General features: G+C 33.6%; 1 protein-coding gene across 1 annotated transcript; it reads right to left on the bottom strand.

The window, feature by feature from the left end:
* Window positions 1-1,100: 1,100 nt before the first annotated feature.
* Window positions 1,101-24,225, bottom strand: LOC123538565 (uncharacterized). Its single transcript, XM_053529620.1, has 4 exons — window positions 23,883-24,225; window positions 17,757-18,539; window positions 2,776-2,943; window positions 1,101-1,575 (listed from the first exon to the last, which is right to left on the bottom strand). The coding sequence occupies exons 1-4, from the start codon at window positions 24,103-24,105 to the stop codon at window positions 1,505-1,507; spliced, it is 1,245 nt and encodes a 414-aa protein (XP_053385595.1). The 5' UTR covers window positions 24,106-24,225; the 3' UTR covers window positions 1,101-1,504.
* Between the last annotated feature and the right edge of the window lie 3,476 nt (window positions 24,226-27,701).

Genomic DNA, 27,701 nt, shown 5'->3' on the forward strand with positions numbered 1-27,701 from the left:
ATTTATTGACCTAGTATCAACGCATAACAGCTAATTACCTAAAAACGACACCGCAGTACTTTCTAAATTTTTACTGTTATTCAGAAAACATACTAATGTAAAACATATTCAGTTTTAATAAAAAAATTACGAATGGATATTTTTTTAATACTGAGCGAAGCTATTTTTTGTGGAAATTTTAAGTAAAAAGAAAACTCGTTTTTTTTGGCTGTCATTTTATTAAGCGGAAACGTAGAGCAATTCCGATTAAATCATCATTAAATACAAATCTATTACAGTTAATTGTAAATGTGTAAATAAAAACTGGCGACACTTTAGCTTCCTACCCTATTTTGTTAGCATGTTACCAGAAACAAACTTTTTTTGCCTAACCTTAAGGGTCATATCTTTACAGTCACGTTATTTTTTTCAGTGTCGAAAAATGTTACTGTAGTGATCCTTAAAAAGTTCTTATAGCCACAAAACGGCACGGTAAAACTTTCTGTCTTTTACTACATATTTACAGGACGTATTAGTGTAAAACATATTAAATTTTGGTAAAAAAATTACGGATGGATTTTTTTTGATGCTGAGCGAAGCTATTTTTGTGTGGAAAATTTAAGTAAAAAGAAAACTCGTTTTTTGGCTCTCATTTTATTAAGCGAAAACGTAGAGCAACTCCGATTAAATCACCGTCTGGAGTTTCATGTCAGCTTTCATTTCATGTATAATTTATGGGTTTATGTTAAAAAATATTGCCGGTACAATAATTTCAAGGCAGATTTTGTCCCCGTATACCTGACGTCAAAAGTGCGCGAAGTGGTCATGTTTGCGACGTCATGGAAACGTCACTGCTGCATTAAACGTAAAAATATACACAGATCTAAAACAGAAATATCTTCCAGTTTTTGTTGGTACCAGTCAATAACGTGGGCTCTGAAAAAAAGTTATAGTGTGGTTCCTCCTTAAATACCCCTTTTCTTGTTATTGTTATGATTATATATTTTAAACAAACATTGAATATTCAATCTGATCCATACACCGATCATTCTTGTGTAATATCTGTTTTATGGTAAATATAAAATTGATTTAAATACATAAAGTAACTGTATGAAATATGATAACATTTAAGCAATATTTATTATCAATATGGACATAAGTGAACAGACAGCTGTACATACAAATGATAATCAGTTATCAGGTGTCACTAAGAACCCTGTAAATGAGGATCTTCTGTCTGTGAAAACAACACTGATACCATCGCATTTGATAAACACGTAGTCGTTTCTGTGTAGATGAAATGTGCCTGATACGCTGATAGAATATCCATCCTTGTCAGGTTCTTTTCTTATTCCAATTGGATCTTCTCTAGCACCTACTTGTTCCAATGAATTTATATAAATAAAACAGTCAACAAGATCTGTTAATTTATTGTACAGTTTTGAAATCTGCATGGCAAAGTTATATATTCCTGGCACTTTGCAGGTGAACTTTCCCGTTGAGCTGTCATAGCTATTGCCGTAGTTCATAATAACGTGATTAATACAACTGGTGAAGTTCCTGTTGTGCCATAAGCCGTGAAGGCAATCTTGTGATCTGAAAATGTTAATAACGATATAACGACTGCATCTTATTGTAGGGATAACGCATGTGTTTACGTGTTATAACCTCTGCAGAATCCAGAGGGATTGGCTAGTGCACGAGACCGTAGGGCGAGAGTACTAACATATCCAGAGGGATTCTGAAGATGTTATAACACGAAATAAGCATACACTAATATTCTAGCATAAAACTGCTTTTCTTGTCATTTTTTGGGGGTGTTTTAGCAAGAGAGAAAACGTGTGTTAACAGAGAGATACTCGCGCTCACGTGCTGATGTAACAATTTTTATACAAGCGCGTTCCGTGCCATACGTAAACGTTTTACGGCCCAAAGACGGATAATTCAAATGTAAATGACGTCAACGTGAAAAAACCTCAGATATTCCCGCGCATTTCATGGAAATTTGATGACGTTGAGGGATAATGTATTCATTTATGAGTGTTTATTTTCGCGTTTTATACTAGAAAAGCGTTAACGCCCGTTCATTTCGTGTTACCCCTTCGGGATCCTGCAGACGTTATAAAACGAAAAAACATGTGTTATCCCTACATTGAAATTTAATGAATAGTTTACTTTTAACTATATCTACTTTACAATTATTACACTGATCATTCGTTCCATGTACGAATTAAGCGTTTTGTACCGAACTGATAGAGCAACATTAGAATTTATTTTGCCATTATATATTTATCTATATTGTATTCCTTTGGTATCATGGAATACATTCAATTTTAATATGATAATAAAATTCCATTTAAGCCGGTGCTGGGGGCCTTGAGGAGATTGGCTCGTTTCATTTCCTTTCGTTAACTGACTCAGTCCAACGATTCAGCTGTTATTTTGCTTGGTTGTGTTCTATGCATCCAACCATTTTCTCACAGATTTTGTCGTTCTGTTAAAACACGCTTGGGCTAAAATGACGTCACGTTAACGTGCGATGACGTCAATATTTTGTTACGACCAAAAAAGAGCGCTACTATATTTTACCTACTGTTTTATATTAAGCGCATATTAGAATCGAAATAATATATAGCAAAATCGTGTTTTACTTAAATTAATACACTCAAGCCGTGAAATTTTTCCGATGTCAGTTAACCTGTTTTCGTACATTAATAACGTAAAAGCACGGTTTTTCTATAAATAATTCTTAATTATTTGGCATAATGAAATGAAAGAATGGTGAGATTATCTTACCAGGACATGTTTGTTTGTTACAAATGCTTAGTTGTACCGGAGCTCCATCGCAAATTTTTCCTAGTAATGATGGCTTCGGATTTGTACAAGTTCGAGTCTGTGATCGTATCCCTCCGCCACAAGTTACACTGCAAGAACCCCAATTGCCCCAGCTACTCCAGGCACCATCTGCAGAAGAAAAGCCGAAGTGTATGATAGGACAGTTTCTCACAATTATAAAGGTTACAGGCTTTTGATTAGATATGTAAAATTCATTCATATTTTAAAAAAGGTATCCTGAACTTCTTAATATGTTCAAAAATATTTGATGACAGATGCAATGATATTGTTCACGAAAATACCGATGATAGACTATGATAAATGTTTTCCATTTCAAAAAAAGTTTTTTTAAATAAATCATAAACAAGTCGTACTTATCAAAATTTGAAGCCTGAAATGGCAATTATATGATAAGTTGTTGTATCATAAAAATATGCAATACATTTTATTAATATTATGAGGAATTCTTTGATATTAATTTTGCCAAATGTCTGCTTTATATCACTATCTATAGAATACATAGGAACTGAGATGCGGGGGTTTCAACTTACGATTTACATATAAACAATAATTGTCACTTTAAAGAGGCATGCTTCAATGCATATATAAATGTTTCGAAATTTTGAACGTGTTTTCATTTGTAATGTGTCATAGGTAAAAAGTATTTTGGAGAAATTTAGTACGTCCACGACAGTATTTATTTATATGTGGAAGATATATAAAAGAGATATCTACCGCAGTAACGCAGTAAATATTTGTTACTGATGAAGCCCCAAATAGAATAATATTAAATATCAACTTGAATAATATTAAAATACCAAACTGAATGATTTCAAAACATCAACTTGAATGATATCAATGATATTAAAGTACAAACTTGAATAAAACATATATTAAAGCATCAACTTGAATGATATTAAAATTCCAACTTGAATAATATTAAAGCAAAGACTTGAGAAATATTCAAGTACAAACTTGAATGATACATGCATTAAAGTATCAACTTTAATGGTATCAAAGTGTCATTTAGAATGACATTAAAGTAAAAACTTGAATGACATTGAAGTACCAACTTGAATGACAGCAAAGCAAAAACTTGAATGATCTTAAAGTACCAATTTGAATGATATTAAGTTATCAACTTGAATGATATTAGAGTACCATCTTGAATGATAATGACTTCAGGTTTTGATTTTTTTATCTGATCCTGCATAGGTAAAAGAGTTGAACCTATAACAAATATCCATTTAAATGGAATACGGGCTACAATTGCCGATCTGTATATCATAAGTAGGAGCTAAAATGCGTAACACCAGAAAAACGCCGTTTACTTACATTTGGCGCTCGGAAATAACTCGAGCATTTACTTGTTTTAAAAATCATATTACGTTTCTATTATTCTGTTTTCCATGAATGTATTTTTTTTATAAATATCAATGTATGTATGTCAACGAGTACAAATATTTTTAAAACAATATAGTTTCTCAAGTAATTTCAAAATTTTATGATGGTCATCTTCCGAAATATTTAACAATACTTGCATTCTTGAAGAAGTTTCAATTATAAAGACTACGGACGTCACGACGAAGGCGCGAGCGCAATTTTTTTTCTGATTAATTTGTATTTTAGCGGTAGTGCTGGAGTTCTCATAGTATTTGCCCTCCGGATTTCCAGTTAGCTCCCCAAGACTCTGTTTCGTCATTTTCTAACACTAAGGATCCGGTCTTCTTGGAATTCTTGCATTTCATGAACTTAATATATTCATTAACATGTATCTGGAATATATTCTATAAGTTGTATTTTTATGATTTCTTAATAAAGTAAAGGGATTTCGACAGAATACTGCCCTTTCGCAAAATAAGCCTTGGAAAAAAATAATAACACTATTATTTTCTTGTTCCGTTTCGTTCCGCAAAGTAAAATTACCTCATGGGATATTTATATTTTGCGAAACGGAACGGAACTGTAGAAATTATGAATGGAAATATCGATTATGCAGACATTATATTGCAACATGTACGTATACACTTTAAAAATATAAGTCATGGTGATAAGATTTCCAGGACTGGGAAACGCAACAATATAAATCGTTTATTACATACTACATGGAATAAAATTCTATGCCCCGTGTGGTATCCCACTGTTTTTCCGTTCCGTTTCGTTCCGTTCCGCAAAGTATAAATAGCCTTATTAAAATAGTCGGTGTGTCAACAGCGACTTTAAAGAAACTATCGTAACATCAGCGTAAACAAACGTACGCTATGGGACATTTTACATGGACACGGAAAAAACGTTATAACTTTGTGATACATTGCATGATTTTTTAAAAGCATACATCTTTCAATAGCTGGAAAAAATAATATTTTAATTCTGTTTACCAAAACAAGACAACTTTGTTACCTGTAAATTAAACCAAGTTATAACTTTAAGTTTGTTTCAGTTATACTCTTTGCAAGTAGCGTGGGACATTTGTACTAGACATGAAAAATTTATATGTACATTTCTGACATTGAAATAAGATGTCAGATATATACATATTCCGAATAAGTACAAAAATAATATTTTTTTTTGTGTGAAACGTTATAGAATTTTGTTTTTAAAAAACGAGTTAAGTAAGAATTCAAAACTTTTTTTAAATCCACAAGTCCTATTTCTACTGAATCTCTACACATCTATGTGTGAACTTTTTAAGTGTATCTGGCGCGTTTCTGATTACGTTGTTTTGTTTTACTTGTATGACGTCTGTAGCTTACGGCAGACGACCATTTCACGGAAATTCAATGAGAATCAGACATGTTTTTGTTTTTCAACTATCTGTTTTATCGTAGACGCATAGAACTTCCCGTTACACCTCTACAGCAGAATTTCTTTGTGTTAGGTCCTTTTAGGCCCATAAATGTCGCCAAGAGCTTATTTAGATTAACTAAAAGCTATAAAATGAAATAGAGCTAGGTTTCTAGTTTCCGAAGATATATTACATAATAATTATATTGTATCATAAATAGCGATAGTGAAACTTCTTTAATAGAAAATACAGCTAAAAATGACTTAGCTCCAACTTATGACATCGCGTCTATATACCTAAAAAAATTCTGGCCCCAAAACGGCATGTATTTTACAAGTAAATAAGAACAGACAGGAAAAATCCGTATTGTACCTTTTGTTTTGCATTTTGCCGGACTACATTCATCTAAAATGCATGACCTGACACAGCTCTATAAAAAGCGCCCATTAGAACTTCACTCAGTTCTATTTTAACATATCTGTACTGTTAGTTTTGTTGGTCAAACGTCGCAAAGACACAATTATAGGTCATAATTATGGCGAGTTCTTTATACTGTTAAAACGTTGTAGATTTCGTTCAATAACAAAACGACAAACTATAAGTTGGAGGTTTATAACAAAAGGATCATTATAACAGTAGCTAGATCGGGGATTTCTTATTTGGCTCGTGTGAATTTTGCCAGGTTGGATCACACTCTGCGCTTGCGCGCCTCGTTTTAAACTACCTGGCAAATTCCACTCGAGCCGAATACAGCATCCCAAATACTATTATATCAAACCTATTACACGTTTCGCAATTATGCTGTACTACATCAGTGAATAAAGGTATGTTCACTATTTTGCAGAGATACTGCATTATATTAGTGAATAAAGGGATGTTCACTATTTCGCAGAAACGCTGTATTTGAATCAGTGAGTAAACGTATGTTCACTATTTCGCAGAGATGCTGTATTATATCAGTGAATAAAGGTATGTTCACTATTTCGCTGAGATGCTGTATTATATCAGTGAATAAAAGTATGGTCAGTCTTTCGCAGCGATGCTGTATTATATCAGTGAATAATGGGATGTTCACCATTTCGCAGCGATGCTGTATTATATCAGTGAATAAAGGAATGTTCACTATTTCGCAGAAATGCTGTATTATATCAGTGAATATAGGTATGTTCTCTATTTCGCAGAGATGCTGTATTATGTCAGTGAATAAAGGTATGTTCACTATTTCGCAGCGATGCTATATTATATCAGTGAATAAAGGTATGTTCAGTATGTTGCAGCGATGCTGTACTATATCAGTGGTTAAAGGTATGTTCACTATTTTGCAGAGATAGTGCATTATATTAGTGAATAAAGGTATGGTCACTCTTTCGCAGCGATGCTGTATTATACCAGAGGATAAAGGTATGTTCACCATTTCGCCATGATGCTGTATTATATCAGTGAATAAAGGTATGTTAACTATTTCGCAAGAATGCTGTATTATATCAGTGAATAAAGGTATGTTCACTATTTGGCAGAGATGCTGTATTATATCAGTGAATAAAGGTATGTTCACTATTTCGCAGAGATCCTGTATTATATCAGTGAGTAAAGGTATGTTCAGTATGTTGCAGCGATGTTGTATTATATCAGTGAATAAAGGTATGTTCTCTATTTCGAAGAGATGCTGTATTATATCAGTGAATAAAAGGTATGTTCAGTATGTTGCAGCGATGCTGTATTATATCAGTGAATAAAGTAATGTTCTCTATTTCGCAGCGATGCTGTATTATATCAGTGAATAAAGGTATGTTCACTATTTCGCAGAGATGCTGTATTATATCAGTGAATAAAGGTAAGTTCAGTATTTCTCCGCGATGCTGTATTATATCAGTGAATAATGGGATGTTCATCATTTCGCAGCGATGCTGTATTATATCAGTGATTAAAGGTATGTTCAGTAAGTTGCAGCGTTGCTGTATTATATCAGTGATTAAAGGTATGTTCACTATTTCGCAGCGTTGCTGTATTATATCAGTGAATAAAGGTATGTTCTCTATTTCGAAGAGATGCTGTATTATATCAGTGAATAAAAGGTATGTTCAGTATGTTGCAGCGATGCTGTATTATATCAGTGAATAAAGGTATGTTCACTATTTCGCAGAGATGCTGTATTATATCAGTGAATAAAGGTATGTTCACTATTTTGCAGAGATACTACATTATATTAGGGAATAAAGGGATGTTCACTATTTCGCACAGATGCTGTATTATATCAGAGAATAAATGTATGGTCACTCTTTCGCAGCAATGCTGTATTATACCAGTGGATAAAGGTATGTTCACTATTTCGCTGAGGTGCTGTATTATATCAGTGAATAAAGGTATGTTCACTATTTCGCAGCGATGCTGTATTATATCAGTGAATAAAGGTATGTTCTCTGTTTCGCAGAGATAATGTATTATATCAGTGAATAAAGGTATGTTCACTATTTCGCAGCGATGCTGTATTATATCAGTGAATAAAGGTATGTTCTCTGTTTCGCAGAGATAATGTATTATATCAGTGAATAAAGGTCTGTTCACTATTTCGCAGAGATGCTGTATTATATCAGTGAATAAAGGTATGTTCGCTATTTCGCAGCGATGCTGTATTATATCAGTGAATAAAGGTATGCTCGCTATTTCGTAGCGATGCTGTATTATATCAGTGATTATAGGTATGTTCACTATTTCGCAGCGATGCTGTATTATATCAGTGATTAAAGGTATGTTCACTATTTCGCAGCGATGCTTTATTATATCAGTGATTAAAGGTATGTTCACTATTTCGCAGCGATGCTGTATTATATCAGTGATTAAAGGTATGTTCACTATTTCGCAGCGATGCTGTATTATATCAGTGAATTATGGGATGTTCACCATTTCGCAGCGATGCTGTATTATATCAGTGAATAAAGGTAAGTTCACTCTTTCGCAGCGATGCTCTATTATATCAGATATTATAGGTATGTTCAGTATGTTGCAGCGATGCTGTATTATATCAGTGATTAAAGGTATGTTCACTATTTCGCAGAGATGCTGTATTATATCACTTAATATAGGTATGTTCTCTATTTCGAAGAGATGCTGTATGATATCAGTGAATAAAAGGTATGTTCAGTATGTTGCAGCGATGCTGTATAATATCAGTGAATAAAGGTATGTTCACTGTTTCGCAGCGATGCTGTATTATATCAGTGAATAAAAGGTATGTGCAGTATGTTGCAGCGATGCTGTATTATATCAGTGAATAAAGTAATGTTCTCTATTTCGCAGCGATGCTGTATTATATCAGTGAATAAAGGTATGTTCACTATTTCGCAGAGATGCTGTATTATATCAGTGAATAAAGGTATGGTTATTCTTTCACAGAGATGCTGTATTATATCAGTGAATAAAGGTATGTTCACTATTTCGCAGCGTTGTTGTATCATATCAGTGAATAAAGGTATGTTCTCTATTTCGAAGAGATGCTGTATTATATCAGTGAATAAAAGGTATATTCAGTATGTTGCAGCGATGCTGTATTATATCAGTGAATAAAGGTATGTTCACTATTTCGCAGAGATTCTGTATTATATCAGTTAATAAAGGTATGTTCACTATTTTGCAGAGATACTGCATTATATTAGTGAATAAAGGGATGTTCACTATTTCGCAGAGATGCTGTATTATATCAGTGAATAAAGGTAAGTTCACTATTTCGCCGCGATGCTGTATTATACCAGTGATTAAAGGTATGTTCAGTAAGTTGCAGCGTTGCTGTATTATATCAGTGATTAAAGGTATGTTCACTCTTTCGCAGCGTTGCTGTATTATATCAGTGAATAAAGGTATGTTCTCTATTTCGAAGAGATGCTGTATTATATCAGTGAATAAAGGTATGTTCACTATTTCGCAGAGATGCTGTATTATATCAGTGAATAAAGGTAAGTTCAGTATTTCTCCGCGATGCTGTATTATATCAGTGAATAATGGGATGTTCATCATTTCGCAGCGATGCTGTATTATATCAGTGATTAAAGGTATGTTCAGTAAGTTGCAGCGTTGCTGTATTATATCAGTGATTAAAGGTATGTTCACTATTTCGCAGCGTTGCTGTATTATATCAGTGAATAAAGGTATGTTCTCTATTTCGAAGAGATGCTGTATTATATCAGTGAATAAAAGGTATGTTCAGTATGTTGCAGCGATGCTGTATTATATCAGTGAATAAAGGTATGTTCACTATTTCGCAGAGATGCTGTATTATATCAGTGAATAAAGGTATGTTCACTATTTTGCAGAGATACTACATTATATTAGGGAATAAAGGGATGTTCACTATTTCGCACAGATGCTGTATTATATCAGAGAATAAATGTATGGTCACTCTTTCGCAGCAATGCTGTATTATACCAGTGGATAAAGGTATGTTCACTATTTCGCTGAGGTGCTGTATTATATCAGTGAATAAAGGTATGTTCACTATTTCGCAGCGATGCTGTATTATATCAGTGAATAAAGGTATGTTCTCTGTTTCGCAGAGATAATGTATTATATCAGTGAATAAAGGTCTGTTCACTATTTCGCAGAGATGCTGTATTATATCAGTGAATAAAGGTATGTTCGCTATTTCGCAGCGATGCTGTATTAAATCAGTGAATAAAGGTATGCTCGCTATTTCGTAGCGATGCTGTATTATATCAGTGATTAAAGGTATGTTCACTATTTCGCAGCGATGCTGTATTATATCAGTGATTAAAGGTATGTTCACTATTTCGCAGCGATGCTGTATTATATCAGTGATTAAAGGTATGTTCACTATTTCGCAGCGATGCTGTATTATATCAGTGATTAAAGGTATGTTCACTATTTCGCAGCGATGCTGTATTATATCAGTGAATTATGGGATGTTCACCATTTCGCAGCGATGCTGTATTATATCAGTGAATTAAGGTAAGTTCACTATTTCGCAGCGATGCTCTATTATATCAGTGATTAAAGGTATGTTCAGTATGTTGCAGCGATGCTGTATTATATCAGTGATTAAAGGTATGTTCACTATTTCGCAGAGATGCTGTATTATATCACTTAATATAGGTATGTTCTCTATTTCGAAGAGATGCTGTATGATATCAGTGAATAAAAGGTATGTTCAGTATGTTGCAGCGATGCTGTATAATATCAGTGAATAAAGGTATGTTCACTGTTTCGCAGCGATGCTGTATTATATCAGTGAATAAAAGGTATGTGCAGTATGTTGCAGCGATGCTGTATTATATCAGTGAATAAAGTAATGTTCTCTATTTCGCAGCGATGCTGTATTATATCAGTGAATAAAGGTATGTTCACTATTTCGCAGAGATGCTGTATTATATCAGTGAATAAAGGTATGGTTATTCTTTCACAGAGATGCTGTATTATATCAGTGAATAAAGGTATGTTCACTATTTCGCAGCGTTGCTGTATCATATCAGTGAATAAAGGTATGTTCTCTATTTCGAAGAGATGCTGTATTATATCAGTGAATAAAAGGTATATTCAGTATGTTGCAGCGATGCTGTATTATATCAGTGAATAAAGGTATGTTCACTATTTCGCAGAGATTCTGTATTATATCAGTGAATAAAGGTATGTTCACTATTTTGCAGAGATACTGCATTATATTAGTGAATAAAGGGATGTTCACTATTTCGCAGAGATGCTGTATTATATCAGTGAATAAAGGTAAGTTCACTATTTCGCCGCGATGCTGTATTATACCAGTGATTAAAGGTATGTTCAGTAAGTTGCAGCGTTGCTGTATTATATCAGTGATTAAAGGTATGTTCACTCTTTCGCAGCGTTGCTGTATTATATCAGTGAATAAAGGTCTGTTCACTATTTCGCAGAGATGCTGTATTATATCAGTGAATAAAGGTATGTTCGCTATTTCGCAGCGATGCTGTATTATATCAGTGAATAAAGGTATGCTCGCTATTTCGTAGCGATGCTGTATTATATCAGTGATTATAGGTATGTTCACTATTTCGCAGCGATGCTGTATTATATCAGTGATTAAAGGTATGTTCACTATTTCGCAGCGATGCTGTATTATATCAGTGATTAAAGGTATGTTCACTATTTCGCAGCGATGCTGTATTATATCAGTGATTAAAGGTATGTTCACTATTTCGCAGCGATGCTGTATTATATCAGTGAATTATGGGATGTTCACCATTTCGCAGCGATGCTGTATTATATCAGTGAATTAAGGTAAGTTCACTATTTCGCAGCGATGCTCTATTATATCAGTGATTAAAGGTATGTTCAGTATGTTGCAGAGATGCTGTATTATATCAGTGATTAAAGGTATGTTCACTATTTCGCAGAGATGCTGTATTATATCACTTAATATAGGTATGTTCACTATTTCGCAGAGATGCTGTATTATATCACTTAATATAGGTATGTTCTCTATTTCGAAGAGATGCTGTATGATATCAGTGAATAAAAGGTATGTTCAGTATGTTGCAGCGATGCTGTATAATATCAGTGAATAAAGGTATGTTCACTGTTTCGCAGCGATGCTGTATTATATCAGTGAATAAAAGGTATGTGCAGTATGTTGCAGCGATGCTGTATTATATCAGTGAATAAAGTAATGTTCTCTATTTCGCAGCGATGCTGTATTATATCAGTGAATAAAGGTATGTTCACTATTTCGCAGAGATGCTGTATTATATCAGTGAATAAAGGTATGGTTATTCTTTCACAGAGATGCTGTATTATATCAGTGAATAAAGGTATGTTCACTATTTCGCAGCGTTGCTGTATCATATCAGTGAATAAAGGTATGTTCTCTATTTCGAAGAGATGCTGTATTATATCAGTGAATAAAAGGTATATTCAGTATGTTGCAGCGATGCTGTATTATATCAGTGAATAAAGGTATGTTCACTATTTCGCAGAGATTCTGTATTATATCAGTGAATAAAGGTATGTTCACTATTTTGCAGAGATACTGCATTATATTAGTGAATAAAGGGATGTTCACTATTTCGCAGAGATGCTGTATTATATCAGTGAATAAAGGTAAGTTCACTATTTCGCCGCGATGCTGTATTATACCAGTGATTAAAGGTATGTTCAGTAAGTTGCAGCGTTGCTGTATTATATCAGTGATTAAAGGTATGTTCACTCTTTCGCAGCGTTGCTGTATTATATCAGTGAATAAAGGTATGTTCTCTATTTCGAAGAGATGCTGTATTATATCAGTGAATAAAAGGTATGTTCAGTATGTTGCAGCGATGCTGTATTATATCAGTGAATAAAGGTATGTTCACTATTTCGCAGAGATGCTGTATTATATCAGTGAATAAAGGTATATTCACTATTTTGCAGAGATACTACATTATATTAGGGAATAATGGTATGTTCACTATTTCGCACAGATGCTGTATTATATCAGAGAATAAAGGTATGGTCACTCTTTCGCAGCGATGCTGTATTATACCAGTGGATAAAGGTATGTTCACCATTTCGCAGAGATGCTGTATTATATCAGTGAATAAAAGGTATGTTAACTATTTCGCATGAAGGCTGTATTATATCAGTGAATAAAGGTACATTGTATGTTCACTATTTCGCTGAGGTGCTGTATTATATCAGTGAATAAAGGTATGTTCACTATTTCGCAGCGATGCTGTATTATATCAGTGAATAAAGGTAGGTTCTCTGTTTCGCAGAGATAATGTATTATATTAGTGAATAAAGGTCTGTTCACTATTTCGCAGAGATGCTGTATTATATCAGTGAATAAAGGTATGTTCACTATTTCGCAGCGATGCTGTATTATATCCAGTGAATAAAGGTATGTTCGCTATTTCGCAGCGATGCTGTATTATATCAGTGAATAAAGGTATGCTCGATATTTCGCAGCGATGCTGTATTATATCAGTGATTAAAGGTATGTTCACTATTTCGCAGCGATGCTGTATTATATCAGTGATTAAAGGTATGTTCACTATTTCGCAGCGATGCTGTATTATATCAGTGATTAAAGGTATGTTCACTATTTCGCTGAGATGCTGTATTGTATCAGTGATTAAAGGTATGTTCACTATTTCGCAGCGATGCTGTATTATATCAGTGATTAAAGGTATGTTCACTATTTCGCAGCGATGCTGTATTATATCAGTGAATTATGGGATGTTCACCATTTCGCAGCGATGCTGTATTATATCAGTGAATAAAGGTAAGTTCACTATTTCGCAGCGATGCTCTATTATATCAGTGATTAAAGGTATGTTCAGTATGTTGCAGCGATGCTGTATTATATCAGTGATTAAAGGTATGTTCACTATTTCGCAGAGATGCTGTATTATATCACTTAATATAGGTATGTTCTCTATTTCGAAGAGATGCTGTATGATATCAGTGAATAAAAGGTATGTTCAGTATGTTGCAGCGATGCTGTATAATATCAGTGAATAAAGGTATGTTCACTGTTTCGCATCGATGCTGTATTATATCAGTGAATAAAAGGTATGTTCAGTATGTTGCAGCGATGCTGTATTATATCAGTGAATAAAGTAATGTTCTCTATTTCGCAGCGATGCTGTATTATATCAGTGAATAAAGTTATGTTCACTATTTCGCAGAGATGCTGTATTATATCAGTGAATAAAGGTATGGTTACTCTTTCACAGAGATGCTGTATTATATCAGTGAATAAAGGTATGTTCACTATTTCGCAGAGATGCTGTATTATATCAGTTATTAAAGGTATGTTCACTTTTTCGCATAGATGCTGTATTATATCAGTGAATAAAAGGTATGTTCAGTATGTTGCAGCGATGCTGTATTATATCAGTGAATAAAGTAATGTTCTCTATTTCGCAGCGATGCTGTATTATATCAGTGAATAAAGGTATGTTCACTCTTTCAAAAATTAAAGTGGAAATATCAGAAACATTTTTCACTGATACAAAGTACAATGAAGGGGCGGAAGAACATAAAAATACAGTCCAGTAAACGCATGAGAATACTTTAGTTGAGTCTTGAAGAACTATTTGACTTTCCTTACTTGCAAATAAAACTTATCTTTGTAAAATGAAAATACAAACTTAGATAAAAAAAACAGTAGATATGATTAATTGGAACTGATATAACAACTTAGGGCTAATATAACAACGTCTGCAATACTCAATATACACAGAATGATTATGCATGCACGACGACGTCATAAACAAAAAACAATCACCAACTGAAAATAATCTTACGTACTTCAATATTGTTGTTCGCGAAAATATCAGTCCACATAACAGTCAAGAACAGTCATTTGTTATCATAGTTTTGTAGAAATACTATAGATTTGTATTTGTAACTTGTATTTTGCACCAATGTAGTTTTATATATACTAAAATCACTGTCGACGACAACACACTATCCCTTTGAAGTGTAGCAAAGATAATCTCGAAAACATGGTTATTGATTTTGGATAAATAGGTGAGAATTTACATGTACCCTCTAACAGAGAATATGTTACCCAAATTATATCCTATTCTTCTGTTTCATATTTATTTACAACTGTGAGAAGTTTCATTAAAATCTACTTTGAAGAAAAAGTTCTATTCGCGAAATTGTGATGGAAGTTATGAGTTTCCCATAGCTTCCCTTTATGAAAAATGCGTAAGGTCCAATTTTTTCACACCAGTCTAGCAAAAAAGAAAATCAAGTATACAGCCCATTCTTTTCTATTTGCTGAATTTTCTGGGTATATTCTGAAGTTTTGAAAAATCAGAGTTTAATCGAATGCTACATTGTAGAATAACTTCGACACGAACGTGCAGAACTGCCTTAAGGAGTCGATGAAATTATCACCAAAATCAGCATTTTTATTAATTAAGAAATAAGAAGTTCCCAAACGTGGTTTATCGTAGAATAACCCGTGTTTTGAGTTCTTATGCGTAAGAATATATGTGACAGGAAAGGCCGTACCGGCGACAGTAACCATCAGAACAAATCAACACCCTTTACAATATTTACAAATTTATTTACATAAGATGATTATTAACAATGAATAGATATGAAAAGAAAAAAAAACTGATTATAAGAAAGAGAAAAAAAAAGAAAGTTCAGTATCTTTAGATACAAAAGTTCTTATAGTCCATTCTAATCTGACGTGACACAGGTCTTTAATGTAATTGTGAACTTTAAGTAGCACAAACAAAATATAGCTTCTAAATTCAGTCCCTTTAAACCGTGAATACGTTGATTCCGTATTGGCTCCCTATGGTGGTAGGTGATTGCATCCCTGAGCTGACTTCAGAGGATAACAAAAAATCATCGTCTTTGCGGTTTACGGCACAACCATGGGACGAAAGCTCTGCGCTGGGAATATCACATCCAGGCGAGTGAAGACAAGTGAACCTCGGGCATTGTACTTCCGGGTTATGACATCACCAGGAAAATCGTCTGGCGGAAGAAGCTAAAATATATAACATATGGTAAGCACCATAGCAAAACAAATAAATCAGGGCATAAAACTGCTCCTTTGGGTATACCATACCTCCGTAGGCTCCCATAAATAATACGTGCTACTTATACAAAATATATGTGCTACTAAGTTCAAACGTCACATGATTAAAATACGTCACTTATTACTTCCATTATTACAAAGATTACTTACTTAAAAGACTAAAGTTAAAGTATGAAATGATATGAAAAGTATATGAGGAAACATTATAGATACGGACATGATAAACTGCAGCCATTATTTACAACTACAAATTAACAAAATTCAATGTAAATCAAACGTTATATGAGAGTTGGCATCCATATAATATCTAATGCCATACACTACAACGGACATTAATTAGATGTGCTATAGACTGGCACACAATTACAAATTACAATAATATATTACAAACATGGCACTAGACTTGCCATATAAATTTATACATAACAATACAATGCAGTAATGGCGTTCCATAATTAACAAAATGTTTGACATACGTTTTTGAAACAGTGCTTTATAAATATCATGTTACAAATTTCAGTATAAATTTTACATCTTATATAAACGAAACATTTTAGATTCCTCTTTCGAAATAATTTACAAAAGTCTGAAAAATTTAATAATCCTGACATACCGAAACTAGCCAAAATCATGTGCCGAAAAGTAAATGTTACAGAATTCTGTAGAATGAACAAAAATTTATCAAATAAAAATCGTAATGCAAAAATCATACAAAAATCTAACAAATAAATTTCTTACCTCGATCGAGCATAAATTTCTAGCAAGAAAATAATTCAGACATAGATTCGTCTATAATGTCGGAAGGTGGTGTGCGCAAGGCATATCTAGCCCAGTCTATTTAAAGGATAATGTCCCGCCAAATACTAAATTTCATGGGATTCACGGCTGAGCCGTGGACTCCGACTATTTGTGTTTCCACGGGATTCACGATATAGCCGGGGAATCTAACTACTTTGGCGCGGATTTAAATTGACAATTTGAGGCCCATTATAGTGGTTTTGGGGATAAAAACATAAATTACTGAAGTTTATAAACTATCAACTTTCTTATTACTGAACAGAATTTAATGAAATTTACATGGAAATTTAAGTTATGAAATACAGAAAAACATGAGAGGTATTTCATGCGTGAAATCTGACATTTACCTCAATAACTCAAAAATTTACAAAAAGATTATGCAATACCTGCATTTACAATACATATAAAATAAGGCCCGTATGTCAATTTGTGACAATATATCACAAAGGCCGTAAAAAAACTCGGGTTATTCTACGATAAATCACACTTGGGAACTTGTTATTTCGATTCTAACACGAAATACTAGTATCAACAGTGTTAGAAAAAAAATGATAACTACTTTTTACGACCGTGTTACGCACCTGGATCGGATGACGTCATTGCGCGCGAGTGGTTTATTGCAGAATAACCCGAGATAGATTTTGCTCTACATGTATGTAGGTTATTTACTGGTCATGTTAGAATTTTCTATATCCGATGTTATAGTTAAAATATCTTCCTCTTTGTAAATAAAGATAACGATATATTTTAAGTTTACATTTGAACCAGATGTTGAAATGACGGTGCAAAATATCTTTCTGATCAATTACATTGTATTTTTTTCAAAATATTTACCAGTTTTGTCTTCAGTTGTTATCTCATTCAAAGTCGAAATCTCTGTATTCATCTTGGAAACTTTTTCTGTTACTTTATTTAGTTCTGAAGTAATATCACCTATATCTGTGTACATCTGATGGTATACTTCAGCAACTTGTCTGGTCATCTGTTCCGTGAAAGTTTCATGTTTTGTAGACAATGAAACACGTTGATCATGTACCAACGTGGCTGTTTCAGTCTTGAACTCAGTAAATAAATGTTTTATATTTTCTATTTGATTTCTGATGTTGGAATCAAACTTATTTCTACTAGTTTTTTCTGCCAATATAGTTTTAGTAACAATATTCCTGAAATCAAATGCCATTTTGTAGTCATCCATTTTCTCGAGAATACCAATGATTTGTGATGCTATTGTTGTAAGTTTTGCGTCAACTTTGTCCATCCACTCCATTTGAGTCGTTATATTTGCTTCATTTCTGTTCATCATTTCTCCTATTTTGACAATCTTATCCTCGATCTCATCAATTCGCTCCAAATTTTCTACTGTTTTGGCTAGTTTGTCCTCGATTGTTCGTGTCTTGTTTTCCGATTGCTCTGTCAAGTGTGCAATGTTGGCCTCCAGTTTGTTAATCCGCTCCGGTTGTGCATTAAGTTTTGCATATTTTGCATCAATCTCGTCTACTCGCTCTAATTGAGCTGTTATATTTGCATATTTTGCGTCTATGTCGTTGACTCGCTCTAACTGTGCTGTTATTTTTGCATATTTTGCGTCGATTCCGTCCGCCACTTTTTGCCTAGAACCTGAAATTAAAGTTTAGTATTTCAGTTGATTTTGGTCTTATATTAGTAAACGGAAGTGAAGAACACTAAAGCTCGATGTTAGAAGAAGGAATTTTTTATCCACTATCCATGAACAAAATTTTCCGAGCTACAAATGAGCTAAAATCATTTAATGTCTGATTTGGAAATGGTTTGGTGTGATTAAAAGCTAAACACATTTAAATCATGACCTGCACAGATATAATCCATATAAACGTTCAAATGTTTCAAAAAACCTCCATATTTGTCTGGCAATAAATCAAATAAGTTTCTCACGACAACTATTGAATAAAACCTTTTAAAGTAAATCTTTTTTTCAATACATTTCCTGATAATTCACATAATATAATTAAGAGTATAATTCCAGCGGACGTATATTTGATATAATATGTGATATTTTATTGGTTTGTTGACTTTTAAGTCGCTTCAACACAATTTATGTCATTTCACAATTGTCTAGATTTTAACCATAGAGGTGAACCCGTATATGTCTGAACGTGACTTGTTTAGGGATGTGCAGGTACCTGGATAGAACCACGTAATCGAGCTGGATGGCTTCCTATCAGAAAAGTCTTTGTGTGGTTTCAAGCCGACCGAACTGATTGACAAGTAATTTTTGAAGAACTTTCTTGGATGAATATTTTAAAGTATTTCCTTTTAACATATTTTCTGTTAATTCACAAGATTATTATGATGAACTGTGTAATTCTAGCTCACGAATACTTGAGACATCAATGAGATTATTTATTGGTTTGTTGAATTTTAAGTCATTTCCTAACATTTATGTCAACACAATTGTCCAGCTTTGAACCATATGTGCCTGACCATGCCTTATTTAGGGATGGACAGGTACTTTGGTAGAGCCAAATACATTCCGTTAGCGACCTAGATGGCTTCCAAGCATAAAAGTCTTTGTGTGGTTTAAAGCCGACTTAACTGTATGACAAGTAATTCGTGAAGACAGTGACCTTTATCACTACGGCACCTATTGTCATGTATGATCTTAACGACAGAGGACAAAAGACCAAACAAATTATTACAATAAATTGTAAGGACTTCGGGCATTAACATATGCCTCTAGACTAATTTGTTAATGCAAAATTCACCTTAAGTATTTAACCAAAACCCGAATCGTTTCGAATCACATATAAACCAATGTGTTAGTTAACATATTACAGCAGAAACTTGTTTGCATTCGTTCTTATCAAGATGTTTTTATTAAATCTAAGCCAGTGTATTCTTTTTTTTTTGAAAAAATAAAATCTTTAATGTCCGCAGAAATATGACGTCATTACTTTTCGGAAGTTTCAAATATATGAATTCCAATTGTGACCGAACCATCAAAATAGCGTCGTATGTCAAAGGGTGAGAAAAATGTACAGTCTGTCCGGGGCTCGAACCGAGGACCCCTCGCTTACAGGGCAAGTGCCCTACCGACTGAGCTAACCGGCTGTCTGACACCTTTCGTGACCAAGTCCGTACCATGGCATATGATGTCTCTCAAAACACGAGGGCGTAGTCACGATGTGGTCGTCATAAGAATTGTAAATATGAAAAACCCAGGCTAAATACATATTTTGTTAAACTTCTACTTTCACATATATAATGTTGTTAGTAAGGCTCTGATTGGCTAGCGGAAGGGTCGTCAGAACGAGGCTATCAATAGCACTTCTTTAGATCCAATGTGCGTAGCGTTAATTTCTCAAAAGGAAGAACATGAAGTAATGAATGCGTGTGACATTTAGTATGTGTCTAAAAGAAATAATTGTAAATGGTAAACGCACAGAAAAAAAGATGAAAAAATAAAGAAATGAAAAATAGATTAAAAAAATAAAAGAAATTAGTAAAATACTGGAAAACAAATAACTTCCTTGATTGGATGTACGGGGAGACTTTTTACGGCCGCCAAACGGCACAAACAACGCTGCTGTGATAATAAAATAGAAAAAGTGGAAACTCCTCCAGCTTTTTGATAATCAAAGAGATTTTCTTTTAAATGACCTTGACCTTGACTCACTGGTATTATAATTGCATTTTATCAGAAGAATGTAGGCGCTCAGAAAGATTTGAACCGAGACCCATCTGCTACGCAGCACTAAAGATCTCTTCTGCCCATATTCTAAACCACTGTGCCACAGACGAACTTTCAAACTCAGCAGACCAATTAAAGACGCACCACAAAATAACTGTATTCTTTTGTGCTTCCATGATGGTAATCATACATGATTTACATGAGATATACAAGAATTTAGTTAAACTTTCAAATTGACAGTGACATATATTAGGCCAAGACAATGTGTTTAATGCCTCAGCATTCTATTGAATTAATGTAGCAATATGTACATAAATCAGTGTAATTAGTAAAATTTTAATCACAATATGTTTTTACAGTGTAAGTTAGTTATTAAGCGATATTCTTAAAACTTTGCTGAAAAGAGATTGACAGAATAATTTTGCAGATGAAGTTGTGAAAACATATTTATTCAGTAAGGGCCTAAATTGTCCATTTAAAAAAATGTAGTTTAGCTGTATATTACCTGTATTATTCATAAAATTCATGACTAGCTCAGTAGGTAGAGCGTCGGTCTACAGATCGCAGGATCGTGAGTTCGATTCCCTGGCGGCGCGTATGTTCTCCTTGACTATCTGATAAACGACATTGTGTCTGAAATCATTAGTCCTCCACCTCTGATTCATGTGGGAAAGTTTGCAGTTACTTGCGGAAACAGGTTTGTTCTGGTATAGATTCAAGGAACACTGGTTAGGTTAACTACACGCCGTTACATGATTGGAATAATGTTGAAAAACGTCGTTAAACCCAAAACAAATAAAACTTGATTTTATATGGGTGAAAAAAGTAGGTCAATAAATCGTGGTGGGTCTTTAAATTACCTCATTCCAAATGAAACTTATTGTTCTATTTTTAATAACAGTGACCCCAAATGTCACCCAAAGCTAAGTCTTCAGATAAGGTTGCTCTACATAAAGTTTGATGGCGGTAAAATGCCCAATGACATTATAATGACTTATTAATCATAAAAGTTAGATCTTAGTTGGGTTCGAAACGCAACTCATCCATTCCACAGCACAAAGAGTTGCTTTGGCCCAACGTCACAGTGGAATAAGCATGAAGTTTAATAACGTTATGCTGACCTTGAACGTCGCTTCACTTTTAATGTCAACCTTTGTTTATAAGCTACCTATAGGAAGTTTAATTTCAGTACATCATTGCAAACTAAAGTTATTGTATAGAATCCCGGTGCGACATGTTTTGTGCTGTTTGCTATTTGCTATTTGCATTCTGCGTTTTGCTTTATGCATTTATGTTTTGACTCTTGCGTTTTGCTATTTGTCTTTTGCTAGTTTGCTTTTTTAAATATATGCTTATAGTTATCAATAATAAAATCTGTAAAAAGATCAGTTGGAAGCAAAGAATGCAACCAAGAATAATAATAGCAGACTCGATTTGATTGAGTCTGTTCAAGAGATGTAATGAAATGTACAACACCTCTCAGCGGCTTTACACATATGTTTAATGGAATCCATGATCCCAATTTGACAGGACCATAAATTATAAACAACACAAGATATCAACGTAAAGCATCTTTAAAAAGACAATTGGTAGTAATTTGGATTTCTCTAGCATCGAGATCGGCTGCATTTTAAGAAATCCCTATACAATATGTTTTATTCTTTTAGCGTTTTGATTTTTGGGATTTTTGCGTCTTGATTCTTGCTTTTTGCTGTTTGTGTTTTGCTTCATAGTTTTTGCATTTGGCGTGTTGCTTTTTGCGTTTTGGGTGTGGTATTTTCTAACATGTACCGAACTGCATTATATGGAACCCCGGTGCAAAAAGCAAAACGCAAAAAGCATGTCGCACCGGGATTCCATATTATTGAAAAGAAACTGTTTTTTTCCCTATCTTTAGCAACAGTGACCTTGATCTTGACCCTAGTAGCCTAATGTACCGATACACCAAGTTTCATTTGAATCGGTCACTTCTAACACAACTTATTGAGCGGAGGTTGACGCCGACCGCCCGCCCGCGCGCAAGCCACCCAATGACATTCGTCAATCTAATTACAATTTTTCATACATGGTTAACAAAGCGAGGCACTGCCTTGGAACGGTAAGTGGCAATTTCTCATAATTTAGCCAAGTTACCTATAGGCTTTTTGACCAAGTGGCATAAAATAAGTCAATTTGAAATGGTGAGTACATATAGTTTTAACAAAGACTTTGTTGTATATTTGTTTGAGGTTTTAACATGCTTGGAGTCTAGCATTTTCATATTAGTTCATTTTAGTTCAATAAAAATCAAGCGCATGTCCTAAATAAATCCTTTATTTGGGGGAATTGTCTTAAGTTAGTATATTATGAAGTTTTGAAGTTTCAGGCTTTTATAAAATTCTACATTCCAAGTGTGCAGGCTTTCCTAAACCTGAAAAAAATATTGCAATCAGATAATTATATTTATTTTAATTCATCTAAACTGCTTTAGCTTTAACAAGGTTTTAATAAAAACCTTGCAGCTCTGAATCAACTGGATTAACAAAACAAAACTTAAGTTGTTTTTTTTCGTTTGATGTGAAAGAGTTTTCTGGCTTTATGCCGATTAAATAGTTATTTAAAAATCCCATTTATACTTATCTTTGGGACAAATTTACAAACCCAGTTAGCTATTGTTTCGCTTGTTTGTGCTTTGTGCTCCAAAATTATGTACATTAAGACTTAATTAACAAAAGCAACCTTTAATCTTTAGCCTGCTAGCGGCAAGCGATATCAGTCCGCACCTACGAGCAAGCTTATCTTGGTCTACATTGTTCGCTATTAAATCAAAAACCCTTTCGAATGATAAATGGAAGTACCAAAATTGAACGATAGACCAGTTCATTTTAGACATTTAGTAGGATAAATGAGCCGTGCCATGAGAAAACCAACATAGTGGGTTTGCGACCAGCATGGATCCAGACCAGCCTGTGCATCCGCGCAGTCTGGTCAGAATCCATGCTATTCGCTTTTAAAGCCTATTGCAATTACAGAAACCGTTAGCGAACAGCATGGATCCTGACCAGACTGCGCGGATGCGCAGGCTGGTCTGGATCCATGCTGGTCGCAAACCCACTATATCTAACGTTTAACCTGTGGATGGCAAGTTATTTTGCCTTTGCGACGAGTGCAGACCAAGATCAGCCTGCACATCATTCAGTCAGTAAATTTTCAGTGAACACCCCTTCAAATAATAAATGGTATTTCCAAACTTTAATGATGGTCCAATGGACCAGTCCATTTTAGAAATTTAGCAGGCTAAGGGTTAAAATTACCTTTTGCTGTAAGTGGATCCGACTTTGCAGAAACAGTTTGTTTAGTTATTTCTAAGCGTCTCAGACGTGACATAATCTTAAAGTTTTCAAGCCTCATCTGTAAGTAGTCCTTATGTATCAATTCCATTAGTTCTTTATTAGTGTTACAATCACATTCAGTGTCACAATAAACTCCATGAACAAATATCAGTACTACAAATGCTAAAAGGCGACTTAAATCCATTTTTATATATGATTATGAATTAAAACCAGTAGCCAAAATTATGTCTTGGAAGCTTTATCGAACGCTTTATTCTGTATTAAAGAAAACACCTTACAGTTTATAACGCACATATCTTACTTGCTTGTCTGAAAATGATTAAATTTCACCTTGACCTCTTTGTGAAAATTGCGCAACAGCTTTTGCAAATGTTTGCAAAAACATACGTCTGGGAATTTTCCAGAAAGTGTAACATACTGAGTAACATCTGTGAAGTTATTGTAAACTTGAAGGCTTCAGCCGTTTATCCAGCTCAATCGTTCAATTCATTATAGAGTCTAGCGTACTAATTCACTACACTAAACTGAACTTTAAATCGGTAAATTTCGGTTTCAATTTTATTTTTCAAGTCTCTATCTATTTGCATTAATTCTGCCGGTTTCGTGGTCATAGTGCCTTGCAAATGTTGACCTACAAAAAAAAAAAAAAAAAAAAAAAAAAAAAAAAAAAAATACAAAGAGTACAAAAGGTTAAGTAAATATTATTTTCTTTTTTGACTTCTTCCTCCAGTTTATGTATTGTTACCTAAAAATGAGGATCTTTCTCGCTACAATGAAGGCGTTGCCTTTACATAGTAAGAAACTAATATTTATAGAAACTACTGAAATGTATTTAATTTCTAATTTGACTAAAGTCTGTCCCACCTAAATTTGGACCACTGAATTTTAAAGTATAATATTTATGAGATACAACTAATAATACAGAACATTACGTATTATTTTTTTTTTTATTTTTCCATGTGACATTTATGTGTCCAATTGTATTTATGAGTCGGTGTATACATGAATAAAATTTGAGCCAACTTATATCCATATATCCTTTGATGATTTTTACAGTCTTTAATAATTTCAGGTATTCTAACCAACATTTATTTACATTTTACAGGTAAGAATTCAAATTTCGAATAAATAATACAACACAGCTTCTTCTGTAACAACCTTCTTCGTTTCTCTCAGTGACTGAAAAATACCTTTTTTCACGGTTTCTTATCAATATTCCATACAGGAAACAATATTTTTGATCTCAGATTTAGGTCTGGGCTCAAACTTAAAGCAACCCGAACCATCCCCACCTTTGAATTAATTTTTATCCACGATGTTCTGTATTAATAGTTGTATCTCACAAATATTATACTTTAAAAATTCATTAAAAATTTTCAAACGACACGTTTAGTCGTATACAAATTTACTTTTTAAATAAAAAAGGATGTCTTAAAAATAAAACGACAAAATAGATTAGTAAAAATTTTGTAATATTTGAGTTGAACATCAATATATAACTAATTAGCTATGATTTTTTGTGTTGTGTTCAACAAGCATTACAATACCTATCTAATGCAATAGCTACTCATACAGTTGTGAGAAAATAGAGCTGTGATTTTGTTCAACTACCATCACAATAACTTTTAACACCACTTTGACAATTGTTATTTCATGGAAAAAAGCTATGATTTATGCTTTGTGTTAACTACCATTATTTTAGTTATTGAATGCAACATCTCTGATAGTTGTATTCTCATGGAAATTAAAACTGTGAATTCTGATTTTCTTTGTTTTTATGTTTTGTTATTTTTACGCTATTCTGATATATAATATAAGAGAGTTATATGTGTATATTTTGTCTTATCTTCTGGTTTTACTTTCCTAATTAATATTTCATAACATATCATTTATTTGATTAGAGATTTTTTACCTTGTAAAATAAACTTTTGATCTGTGTCGTTAAGTAAAAATGTAACTTACTGCATCATAAAGATGTAATGTGTTGAAACTTCAACATCTTGTATATTGATTATGTTATAAAGACATAGACGCTGAAACACTAATTCCACAGTCCCTCACTAATTATATTTTGTAAGTGTATTTCAACTGATTACTAGTTGCCGCCAGTAACCAAAAAGAGAGAATACTCCAGCAGACTGTAAGATACAGAAGCTCGAAGTCCAGACTGGTTTATGTTTCTGTACACAGGACTATTTTTAGTAATAAGCGGTGGCTCAAACCCACGAGATATAACTTATTAGAAAGTGTTACCACTAAGCCAAGGTATCCGCTCTTAATATGTTTTAGAAGCGGTTGTCTTGTTTAAATAGCCCCTAATTAGGAACGGCCATATTATACTTATATAGACCAAAGAAATTCGCTTTAAGAAGCTGGTGTTTAATGTATTATATTTCGATTCAGCTAGGCACATTCCTCTACATTTTGTATTTTACGATCTTTTTCACATAAACGATTTAAAAATGCACAGCACAATCTAAGTTCTACAGTGTAAAAAAGAAATTCTATCAAGTTTAACAGTACGTTAGTTTTGATTTACATTAGTTCTTTGAAATGCTGCATTTTTTCTTTTTTTCATTTTTCAGTGAAATCATCCGGGTTGCTGTTTTGATTTGTTTTTATACAACCTACTTTCCATTAATTCATTAGATTTTCTGGGAACTGTTTACAGGCTAAGCGTGTTTATCATGAGAAATATCAGCTCTATCACGATAAGACATCATGTTGAGGAAATCAGATCAAGGCAATGGCATAGATTGCGGAAATCAGGTCTGTATGCTACCTTAGAAAAAAAGAAAAACAATATTTATCTTAAACGCAAATTGTACATTTATAGTTTGTTTTAATATAAGACGTAGGAGATTAAAGTTGCAAATCTAAGAAACATTTCAAAGGATTTTTTGAAAACATACATAATTTTACTATGACGTGACCGCATGAGAATGCATCTGTGGAACTCCGTGGTAGAGTGCATGATCAGCTTTCGACGAGAATTTTCGAGAATTATTTACTGTGTTAAAGCTATTCCCTTCAAATTGGATTGTCTCCCTTACATTAGCTTAAGCCGTGTCATTTATAACCCAAATCAATAATTCTTTGTTATAGATTTTTCACTGATTTTAATAGACTGCTTTGGCCAATACACGGAAATAAAGCTCGCATATTACACTATATAGTCCGTTTTATTTGACCTGGCGGGGCGGAGTTAATCTCTGTCATATGCAAATAATGGAAATCTCCAAAAAACGAGCAAAATAGGTAGAGCAATATAATTGTTGCATTCCATAATCTTCGGTAACCAACGACTAAAATTCAATGCTACATTTGTTACATGTACTACATACCCTGCACAAAAATGTAGTGGACCGTTGCGAGACCACGCCCCTCCCCCCTCCCCCAGGTCAAATAAAATGCACTATAGAAAGAAACAATGTATTTATTTATTTGGATTTTACGGCGCACCAACACAGTATAGGTTATATGGCGCCAAACAGATTTTGGTTTCACATCTCATTTACATCGAAATAAAAACATGAGGTATGGAAAGAAAGAAACAAAACATACTATTATGTAGTTTTTTCTATATAAATCATGCTGTTTTTATATATTCATATAGAAATATCATTCTTGTAAAGATGTAAACATTTCTGTTAAAAAGCATTATGTTAGCTTATGACATAACGGAATTCATATTGTCATGTAACTGAAAATGAAAACATTCAAATATTTTTGGTTTGTTTTGTTTTCTTTTGATATGAAAATGACGGTTCAACATTGAAA

This window comes from Mercenaria mercenaria, chromosome 18 (assembly GCF_021730395.1).
Source record: "Mercenaria mercenaria strain notata chromosome 18, MADL_Memer_1, whole genome shotgun sequence".
In the NCBI taxonomy this organism is placed as follows: domain Eukaryota; kingdom Metazoa; phylum Mollusca; class Bivalvia; order Venerida; family Veneridae; genus Mercenaria; species Mercenaria mercenaria.

What these genes read in the sequence shown, in the direction of transcription:
- LOC123538565 (XM_053529620.1), bottom strand. Translation starts at nt 24,105, where the DNA reads ATGGATTTAAGTCGCCTTTTAGCATTTGTAGTACTGATATTTGTTCAT. An exon ending in AACAACTGAAGACAAAACTG is followed by an intron (nt 2,944 to 17,756) that starts GTAAATATTTTG and finishes TTTCTTCTGCAG; the next exon opens with ATGGTGCCTGGAGTAGCTGG. An exon ending in TAACAAACAAACATGTCCTG is followed by an intron (nt 1,576 to 2,775) that starts GTAAGATAATCT and finishes TAACATTTTCAG; the next exon opens with ATCACAAGATTGCCTTCACG.